This window comes from Daphnia magna, unplaced genomic scaffold (assembly GCF_020631705.1).
Source record: "Daphnia magna isolate NIES unplaced genomic scaffold, ASM2063170v1.1 Dm_contigs066, whole genome shotgun sequence".
In the NCBI taxonomy this organism is placed as follows: Eukaryota; Metazoa; Arthropoda; class Branchiopoda; order Diplostraca; family Daphniidae; genus Daphnia; species Daphnia magna.
The window spans coordinates 182,027-192,625 of record NW_025533119.1 but is presented as its reverse complement, the minus strand read 5'-3'; the positions used below and the strand labels follow the sequence as shown (position 1 = coordinate 192,625).

Genomic DNA, 10,599 nt, shown 5'->3' with positions numbered 1-10,599 from the left:
ATGGGTAGCTCAGAGGTAAAGCACTGGTCTCTTTTTCATAAGAATCGTGGTTCAAACCAGGACACCGGTAACAAATAATTAATACTCGTCTGAAATATTTGTTCTATATTAGATAGCAATAAACATATGCTGACGGTAAAAATTTATTATTTGCATTGAATTTATCCCCTTTTGCTTTCCTAGATGGCTTACACAAGCGAGGATCTCGAAAATGCGGTAGCAACGTACGTCTCCGGTGAGGGATCATATCGAAGCATCGTAAGCGTGTTCGGCATTTCCAAAACGACACTAAGTCGCAAGGTATTTCTAATTCAAATTTCAATGTTATTTTTAAAAGTTCCGTGAACTGAGTAGCGAAAGTAAAAAGGAAATTTGTTAGAGAAACTTCCTTGAAATTTCTGTGGGTCCAATTTAATTGGTAGAGGAGAGTGGGGCCAATTGAAACGATTTTCCTATTTTCGGTCCCCCTGACTAAAATACTGATTTAATGAAACCAAAAATTTTATAATTGTGTAGCAAACTATCTTAGCTACACAACAATATATTTTTTGGTGGAGTTACACAGATATTACTAGCTGTAAACTGTAAAAAACTAGAGGCACCTCAAGAAAAAAAAAACGCAAAAATGTCGGGGTAATTGAACAACTTGGTCTCCGCGGCCTAGGCCAACGCTTTGGCTCTCCAAATGAGCCAACGCTTTGGCTCTCCAAATGAGCCAAAGCTTGGCTTATGCCATCCCTTTTTCAATGCTGAATTTACATGGGATCACGGGATACTACCTTCTTTTGTTTTCTCGCGTGGATTTCCTAGCTAGTTTCGTCGTCTGATTTAACATTTGGATTCTTGGCGGCCTTTTTCTTTTCAAATTTTGTTAAAACAAAATCTGTTATGGAAAAAAAAGAGCAGAAAACAAACTGTTGTGTATGAGGAATTACCTCCTAAAAAATCTAGAAAGAAAGTGACCAGCGAATCTCGAAATAACGAAGAAAGTCTTCAATCTGAAATCTTTAGTATTGAATCAAGGAAAACTGGAATGAAAAAAATAATATCTTTTGACGGAATACGTTCAAAACCTTTTAAAAACACCAAGTCAAGTAAGTTCAAATTGATTTTTAAAAAGTTAATTCATAAATATTCATATGCTATATGCAAGCCCAGATAGGAATTGTTGTCCCATAGTGGCTCCAAATCCATACCAATGGAACCGCTGCGAAGAGTTCATCCAGTAGATGTTCCAATTCAATCCCTTGAAAAAATCAGTACTTCAGTTTTCCGCTATATGTCGTTGGTTCCCCGACGATGTCCCTTGCCCGTCCCAGTTCTTTTCCTTTGGCTCTTTATCAACACTTAGAAGATTTGTTATTATCATATCTTTGTTCAGCGCGGGGAAATTTGCTCACTCCCTTTTACGACCGAGTTAACGTTTCGCTCACTAGATGGCTAGTTCAATAAATTTTGTAAGCAGTTTCTATTATTTTTTAGAATAATTTTTTATTTGCTTTTTTAATTATCGTTCTTGCTGTAGATTTCTTATTGTTTATTGGTAATTTATGGAAAAAATATTTTTACTTGACTGTTCATTAAACAGTGCTTGGCAACGTTTACGCTCATTCTGGACTTGGGTTGTAGCGTCTGTGTTCTGCGTCGTTTGAGAAAGCTCGAAAAGAGTTTCTCTGTTTCTTGATTCAGTTATAGGATATTTTTACTCAACAAGGTATTATTTTTACTATTTTTCCATGATTCCCGGGCCTTATTTGTTGATTGAGCTTATAACGTTCTTTTAGAAACATTCAACGCCGATTGTGTTATTGTAGTTGAGTCACGATTAAGTCAACCGATGCGTTCTACAATTTTAACGCTAGATGGCTGACAGATATTTATAACTTCTAAGTGGTTTGCTTTGACGTATTACGACTAACATTTACGACATAATACGAAATATTACGACGTCATATGGCATTAAATTTACTTTTGGTCTTATTAATTTACATTTTTATGTTTGATTTGTTATCGGTAGGAAACATACCGATACTGACCCATCGTTTGGAACTTCAAAGAGTCATCAGTGTTTACAATAATGGCATGTGCAAGTGCATATGTAAGTGTTTCTTCAAGACATAAATAAAGACGCATTCAGAAAAAATTTGGTACCGATAGTGCGTTTTACGAGGAATATGGCGAAAAATATTCCTTTGCTACTGAAAGTGTCACAGGAGCGAGTGAATCAAACAGTGGTCAAAGTAATTCATTCCCTAACAATCTATTTCAAGAGGATTTCATTGCAAAAGTTGTCGACAGTGACATGAATCAAGAGCGATGAAGAAACTTATGTTGACTGTGAAGAAGAAACTGAAACCTTTTATGAAATGGAGGAAGATGAAACATTTTTCGACTGTGAGGAACACAATATCAATAAATGTGAGTTTCGTGAAAGTCTTGCCTCTTGAAACTTGAACTTGAACTTGGAACAATGAAGATGGAAAAATAGATGGGGAAGACGAGCTCCGACAAGATGATAGCGACTACTAATTGCTGACTAATTCATCATTTTCTACGTAAAGTGCGATTGTTAATGCACTGATTAAATTACCTATTTTGAGTTTCATTTTGCACCTGATAAGTTAAACTGTTTTGAGTTTCATATTATAATTGATTAATTTGACTATTTTGAGTTTCGTATTGTACCTGAAGAATAGATAGAGTCTCTTTATTTTATGAAAAATAGCGGGATTGCTGCAAATTTATCAATATATGCAGCGGAAAAATTGAGAACGAATGAGGAGACTATTCGTATACAGGACGTTTATTACGCATCTCACTTGTTCCATTGACATCCTAATTCCGTCCGAATGACGTCCAAGGTCTATCCAATGGGGCGAGATAGGTACGAGTATGGGATCTCAGCAAAGCGGACATTACCCATACGTAAAAGACGTCCAAGGAATGTAAACTTGGAAATCTGGTATGTTCTAAGTACATCTCAGACGTCTCAAAATGACGTGTTTGGGACGTCTCTGGGACGGCACTGTGTTATCTGGGAGGTTACTTGGCTGCTGAAGCTATCCAACAGCCCACCTCGATAGATGATTTACAGCCTATAGCTGGATCTTCCTTGTCTCAGTTCATACTTCACAAGACATAAGTATAAGAAACTATTTCAAAAGTACTCGCTACTTGTGTGAAATTTCCAAATTTGGTTTTGATTTTCAGGTGATGACTCAGAACTTCTTGCGATCATACAAGAAGTTGAAGCTCAAATTCATCAATCTAATCTCATCAAAAAGTCAGGTTACTCAAGAAATAGCGAAGAGTACCAAGAGTCAGAGACCATTTGGAAGAAACGGATGGAGACCAAAGAGAGGGAATTTCAAGAACAAAGCCGTCATCTTTTTAAAAGAATTGAAGAAAAATTTTTTTATACAGGCACGTTTTGTGATAACTGCAGTTCATCAGCGGCGTATGTTATTCGTTGCAAAAAATGCAGGGAGCATTTAAGTGTGAATTGCGACTTTGAAAAGCATAGAGAACTTTTCTGTCATCGTCGTAGTTACTTATCCCTTGAGAATCAGCTTGTCGTGTTAAGGCCAACTGAGTTCGTAAGCCTTGAAGGAGTAATTACAATCATAGGTAATGACCATTATATTTTAATGTGTCAAATATGAAACAATTTTTCGTTTATATTTTCAGACATTCCAATTCCTCTTTAAGTTCCAACAGCTTGCATCAACAAGTCGTGTACGGCTCTAAATTCAATGCTGCTTAGTTGTGGACCTACAAAAGTCGCTGTTGTAACCAAGGAAGGCCGATTTGATTTAAACACTACCGAATTTGTGTGTTGTGTCTGCAAAGCATCTCGGATTGCCAGCAACGAAGATTATTTGTGTTCCGGCTATTGGCCCAGCTCATTATCAAACAATTCTTATTTCACCGAGGAAGATTTGCTTGGAATGTGGTACCATCTCAGACACAAAACCCCTGGGACCTCTGAACGGAAATTCATCGAAACTCTACAGGAAATCTCCTTGGAAAACAACAGGGTTTGCCTCACATGCTGAGTTTATATACATATCAGACTTTCTCAAAACTTTTTTTTCTTCTCGAAAAGGTTAATATTATCAACTACACTCTATTCAACCGTACTCGGAGGGAATTTTAATATTTCCCTATCTTAAGGACAAAGAAATTCTCAGACATCACGGGAATTGCAAACTTTGTGGCCGTCATCCTCACAGCATGCAAGCCGATGCCATCAGAAAACTATACCGCTTTGCTTCGGCAAAAGAGTACGTAAAAATTTTTATAACCTTCAAATTACTGTTAATTTTTTTCTTTTGTTAGTCGCCATGGAGAATCCCTGTATAAAGATCCCATAATGGCAAATGACAAGACACAGTTGGAGCATATTTCAAAAATTGAAAAAAAGATTCCTGCGGTGAATAAAACATGAGTATATCAATGGTTATCAAAATTTATTATATTCTTCTCATCAGGACAAAGGAGATGACGTATGTGGCTCTTCAGCATGGAAGGCGGCCCGAGGTGATTCGTACAGCAAAAGAAATATAAATATCACTGGGCTTGAAATGATGAGTTGTACTCATGATACGGTAGTTTATTCCGCCAATTTATTCAAGGGCGAAACCTACAAACATACATATCTCCAACACTTGAAAGCTTACGAGAAGGGAACTAAATTTTTTTGCAACGACGTCATTTGCAAATATTGGCCATTTGCCGTTAAAGTAGGAAATCTGTTTGCTGATTCCAATCCGGAATACAAGAAACTTACTCAGGACATGGTGCCTTTTCTTTCACGTTCCCATGGCTTAGGCCATTTCTGGGCTTGTAGAGTACACATTTTACTTCTGTTGACCAAAGAAATTCAGTTTATAAATAATTTTTTTCGTAGGTTCTGTACAATGGACACTGGGAGAAAGATGGGGTGGATATGTTGGGTGAAGAACAGGAGCAAGTTTTTTCCTACATGGCCCGTCTAGTTTCAACGACAAAACATCAGAGCAGAGCTAGTAGATTTCTTGTGTTCTGCTATCAATTTCGAAAAATCTGTCGTTCAATATTTGTTGTATAGGTAGGAGAGACGACATTTCAAGCGCTATTCTTTACTTCAACCTCGATAAACAGAAAAGAATGATTCCTTCTCTTTGTTTATGGCTGAACAGGTGCAAAACACTTCTATACGGGAAAAAACTACAAAGCATGCTGGATCATCGTGGATTAAATAAAGAAGATCTCCCTCTGATACTTCAGCGATTTAAAAAACAGGTGAAACTGGTTAACAGTAAGCTTTTACTGTCGACTGGGACATAGAAATTCTACAAAAGGAACTTGAAGGTGAATGCCACATGATTAAAGTTCTTCACACACGCAACGCTACATTTTTGGTAAAATTTTTTAATAATCTTTAAGCCAAAAAAGAATTTAGTATATAACTCGTATTGCATCCGCTTACCGACATTAGATACATGTAAGGCGCGAACAGCCAACAGAAAAATTATGTCCAAAAAGAAGAAAAGAGTAGATACGATCGTTGAACTGCTAAGCGGAAAGGGTATAAAGGTGTCCAAGGAAAATCTGAATACCGGTTTCTTTCCTTGGCATGACACCACGAAATGTAAGTTTTCTATTCTACTTTGTTTAAATTTCGTAACCCCTTTAAAACATTTTTTTAGTATCTCTTGGTGAAGACTACGAACTTATCGACACCTGGATGTTATCTCTTCGCTATGAGGAAGCTATCGTCCAAGCTAAAAAGGAAATGGGTGAATTTATTCGATCACTCACCTCGCTATGTTTTGATCTTCAGAATGACATCAGGAACTACGAAAGTAAATCTATTTATTATGTATACCCTATAATGGTATTAACGATTTTATCTTCAGAAATTATGCCGGTTACGCTTCTCAACTATAGTCGTTCAATAATGGCAACTACAGAAATTGCCCGAATCCGTGAACTCATGGAAAAAGGAGTGAATCAATTCACGGACGCTCTCAATCTAAATATCAGTGAGGACTTGGAAATTGAACCGGAAGATTTTATAGAAAAGGTCGAGAAAGAGGAAGAACTGTTAGTAGCACTTCAAGAAGACACCGATGAATACAGCGACGAAGATAATTATGAAGAAGACGACGAATTTTGAACAAAGTATACCTGGCCATTTATCCATGCATATGTAGTAAATACATTCCTCAAACTTATAAATCAGTGTACTCTTGGTATGCATCGGAATAATCGTTTTACGTTTATCAGAATTATAATTTTTTGTTATCGGGATAAAGCCGCCGGGCATAACTCGTAAAATACTTTTGATTTTTTTGTGAAATGATTCCGCCGTCATGACCGCTTTTTATTTGTTACACGGATATTTCAAAGCGATATGTAACTCAGATTATAGTAAAGGATAGAGAATAGAAAACACTTCAAAATATTAAAAAATGAATAGATAAACTCATGCTAGACCAGCAAAATCAAAGAAAAACGGTGATTTTTTTAAATAGTTTCGTGGAAGAAAAACTTTAAACATTAATTGTAAAGCGGAATCGTATCATACATGATTTTACAAGAATATGACCGCATTGACGAACGCTTTCTAAATATATAAGATTTAGGGTAAAATTTAAAATACCGTCTCAGAAAATCTTGTCAATTACATTTTTCTTCACGCGTTAAGTCCACAAGAACCAGTATGGTACAAGACAGCATTTTTCTCTTATAAAAAAACGACACAAATTTTATATATTTAGAAAGCCCTCGTCAATGCGGCCATTTTTCTCTAAAATTTTATCATTTTTGATACGATATCGCTTTACAATTAATGTTTAAAATTTTTCTTACATGAAACTATACAAAAAATCGCTGTTTTTCATTTTCGTTATTATTCAATATTCTAGACTTGGTTAATTCTCGGAGCACAATTTGATTTCCATCTGAATTCTGCATTGCAGTTTTACAGGACGTGAAAGCGCCCAGCAGATGTATTACGTAATTAGGAGTTGTAATGATGTGAACTGAAACGTGTTGATTGATTTTGAAATCTCCAACACTCTACAGCCGAACACGAATTGTTGATGCAAGCTGTTGGAACGTAAAGAGGAATCAGAATGTCTGAAAATAAAAACGAAAAATTGAAGATATTTGACACAATAAAAATATAGTGATTATAACCTATGACTGTAATGACTCCTTCAAGGCTTACGAATTTCGTTGGCCGTAACAAGACAAGGTGGTTGTCAAGGAATAAATGACAACGACGATGACTGAAAAGTTGTCTATGCTTTTCAAAGTCGCAATTCCCACATAAATGCTCCTGGCATTTGTTGTGGAAGTACTTCTTCTCTTTTGTTCATACAACTGTGAATAAAATTGTTTTATCCATTCCATTTTTCCATTTTATGTGTAGTTAGTACCTTCCATTTTGAATGTAAATCTTACTTTTCCTCGGCTACATACAGTACTGAGGTGGAAATCCTTCCTGAAATATAAAACCAGTTTAGAAGGTAGTTTTCAAGGTTTACTACTTAGAATGGCAGCATAGATAGCAAACAAACTATAATGTTCTTACCACCTGACATAACATCCCTATATAGTCCTTTATCCAAAATAGTTGGTGTTGATCTTTTGATGACTCTATGGTTTCCTTCATGAAACTTGGGTTCAACTTATCTTCAGGGATAAACTGTCAAAAGATTAAAATTAAAGATAATTTGTTGCAGGTCGTTAAGCAAAACTGTTGTTTACGAGAGAAAAGTATATAAACGTAATCTGTTGAATCTTTGACCGTAACTTTAGATCCTGAAATCAATCCAGAATTTCCTAGAGATTTGTAATTTTGACCATGGCTTTAAAAATGACTTTTTAAATTTCATTTATTACCCCTAAAAATGTGTACATTCGTAGAATAAAGCTTCCTCCACAAATTTTTAGAAATCTTTTACATACAATAAAATGACTCCTCCACACAAAAACAGTTTCTTTCCCACTCTTTCATGATTTTATCCTTTCTATTTCGAATTTAGTTTTAACAAAATTTGAAAAGAAAAGGCCGTAAAGAATCCAAATGTCAAATCTGACGACGAAACTAGCTGGGAAAACCACATGAGAAAACCAAAGAAGGTAGAATCCCGTGATCCCATGTAAAATCAGCATTGAAAAAGGGGATGCCCTAAGCCAATGCTTTGGCTCATTTGGAGAGCCAAAACGTTGGCCTAGGCCACGGAGACCAAGTTGCAATTGAAACATGTCGTCGGGGCCATAGCAACATGGGTTTCCCCATAAGTGAGCTACCCGAACAGTGTTGCCGGTTTTAAGAAAAGGAGTCCCGATTTCGCACGCATCCACGCAAAGGGTGCTAAATAAGGATCGGCCCTGACCCTAATCGGGGCGCATTTTGCCTATCAGGTTTCGAAACTTGGGGCTCAGGGCGGGTCGATGGGGGCTCGGGGTGAAAATTTTAAAACCCCGGTCTCAATAAGTATTGTATCGGGGTGCCTAATCGGGGATGCAACCCCAATTGCAATCAATCGATCGACGTAAAAATATAATCGGTCGAGTGGAAATCGATTATTATTGATGAAAATCGGGGAGTTCGCCCGGTTGCCACGATAGAAACCCGACTCAATTTCGTAGTTTTAATTCAGGCGTCATTTTCGGGGCAAGCTGGTAAACCTCGATTTTTGCCCCCCGGCTGACGAAGTGGCACCTTGATTCAGCCCCAATTGCCCTTTTCCGGGGCGGGGCGGTTATCCTGATTATGGCTAATCAGGGCCGATCGCTAGTGCTAAAAACAGGGGTGTTTCAATTGCCCCTCGCATGGGTTTTCGCTAAATTAATTATTTTATGTAATTTAAAAAGAAATTATTTAAAAACAAATGCAACAAATTGTAGAGAAATGAACGTAAATTAATTTAGTACTATTTAAAATAATAGTTTTGAACTTTTAGTGGGTAAAATTGAAAAATAAAACGATAAAAATAACCAAGCGGATTAAAATTTAATTTAATTGAGATAACTAAAGCTTCTAATTTTAAAAAATTTCTAAAAATGAACACCCCCTATTGCTATTACCCCAGATTTTTTCAAATCTCTACCTCTAATACGTCGAGAGCTAGATTTTTTGTTTCAATTCCCTCGCGTTTCAATTGACCCCACTCTCCCCTAGATAGTAAAAACTTCTCATAAAATACCAAATTTATTAATGCTAATTTTGATTTTGCTTATGCTCGCACAATAAGATCTTAAAATAGGCCAGTGATTGCAACAATGAAGGTTCAAAGTTCAAGAAGCGGCACAACCTGTCCCTCAGAATGGCGGAAATTGTAGATCTCGGGAAGAGCCAAATAACTCCTCATGACCTTCAACAATGGGCTAAGCATGTTGAAAAATATTTCAAGTTGGTCGTCATTTAATTTTTTGTTGTATCTTCGTTCCCGTTGCACCCTCACTTAGATGCACCACTTCACATTCGTAGTGTGTTTATCGATTAAAACACATAGTGCATTAAAACATATCGTAACATTTTTATTCATTTTAAATTTTGTTTCATAGTGACAATGGCTTAGAGGGTATTTTCACGGACCCCACGAGATCTTTCAATTGCGACGAAAGCTTCTTTCTCATTGCACCAGGCAAAGGGAAAGTCTTAGCAGAGCTTGGCTGTAAAGACGTATATATCTAACTGAAAAGTTCAACTAAGACTGGTGTTTCTGTGTTGACTACAGTTTATACGTCGGGGTGGATCTTACCCCCCTTTCTTATCTATCCTTACGAAAGGGCGCCGTGGTGGATTTCAAAAGAGGAAATGCCACCTGGTTTCAAAGCATTTTTACAACAAAAGGGTGGATGACGGTCGATGCCTTCTGCCATTGGTTGCTGCATCAGCTTATTCCAGAACTGAAGATCAAGGACGTTCACTTCCCCGTTGTTCTGTATCTGAATGGCAATCGCAGTCATATTAATATCTGGATTTCAGATATTTGTACGGAAAACGACTTCGTCTTGATTTGCTTCCCTCCAAAACCACCCATATTCTGCAGCCTTGTGATGTGGCCCTCTTTAAGCCTTTGAAAGGTTTGTGGAAGGCTAAAGTTCATGAGTGGACAGGAAAGCATCCAACAAACAAAGTCACCGTGAAGAACATGGCCCATTTGCTCAACGAAGTGTGTCAAAATTTGTGTGCTTCGTATGGACAAAAGGGTTTCAGAATTTGTGGCTTGTATCCGTGGAATCCTTATGCTGTGAAGTAATATTGTAATTAAGCCTGCTTCAATGTTTAATAGACTTGTTAACCAACACTGTTTTGCGTTTAGAATTTCCAAATGTTTATCAAAAGATGACGAATCTTGTGAGATAGAGAGCTGCGAAACGGTCACCAAAAATATCGATTGCATCTCTCTTTCTTCGTTGGACTGGTGCGAAGATCCTCCTGCACAAGAAAGTTCTTCATCTGAATCGGAACTTTATTTTCGCAGATTTCCTGATATTTTAAGTTTGTTGTTTCATTACCTTTTGCTTTCTTGGCAACATTTTTTTACAAATCTTTTTAAATGTTAGTCTAGACATGCATCCAATAGCGAAAACAGC

The 10,599-nt window shown here is 36.9% G+C and overlaps 1 protein-coding gene, 1 long non-coding RNA gene and 1 other non-coding gene across 5 annotated transcripts; 2 read left to right on the top strand and 1 right to left on the bottom strand.

Annotated features, from left to right (window-relative positions):
- LOC116933370 lies at nucleotides 1-5,394 on the top strand. Its single transcript, XR_006652626.1, has 14 exons — nucleotides 1-67; nucleotides 113-135; nucleotides 184-258; nucleotides 338-359; nucleotides 2,018-2,098; nucleotides 2,158-2,240; nucleotides 2,313-2,418; nucleotides 3,211-3,627; nucleotides 3,688-4,037; nucleotides 4,106-4,283; nucleotides 4,339-4,432; nucleotides 4,491-4,850; nucleotides 4,910-5,027; nucleotides 5,090-5,394. It is a non-coding gene; the product is annotated as an uncharacterized LOC116933370 (transcript).
- Nucleotides 5,395-5,481: 87 nt separating this feature from the next.
- Nucleotides 5,482-6,218, top strand: LOC123477465. Of its 2 annotated transcripts, none has more exons than XM_045180830.1 (3): nucleotides 5,482-5,632; nucleotides 5,706-5,846; nucleotides 5,901-6,218. In XM_045180830.1, exons 1-3 carry the CDS (start codon nucleotides 5,515-5,517, stop codon nucleotides 6,158-6,160), a joined length of 519 nt encoding a protein of 172 aa, XP_045036765.1. In that variant the 5' UTR covers nucleotides 5,482-5,514; the 3' UTR covers nucleotides 6,161-6,218. The 2 variants fall into 2 exon arrangements, with proteins under 2 accessions (XP_045036765.1, XP_045036764.1); XM_045180829.1 differs by having other exon boundaries at nucleotides 5,691-5,846.
- Nucleotides 6,219-7,093: 875 nt separating this feature from the next.
- Nucleotides 7,094-8,168, bottom strand: LOC116921988. 2 transcript variants are annotated; one of them, XR_006652618.1, is made up of 4 exons: nucleotides 7,583-8,168; nucleotides 7,428-7,492; nucleotides 7,186-7,371; nucleotides 7,094-7,125 (listed from the first exon to the last, which is right to left on the bottom strand). It is a non-coding gene; the product is annotated as an uncharacterized LOC116921988 (long non-coding RNA). The 2 variants fall into 2 exon arrangements; XR_004393783.2 differs by having other exon boundaries at nucleotides 7,186-8,168.
- Nucleotides 8,169-10,599: the final 2,431 nt, after the last annotated feature.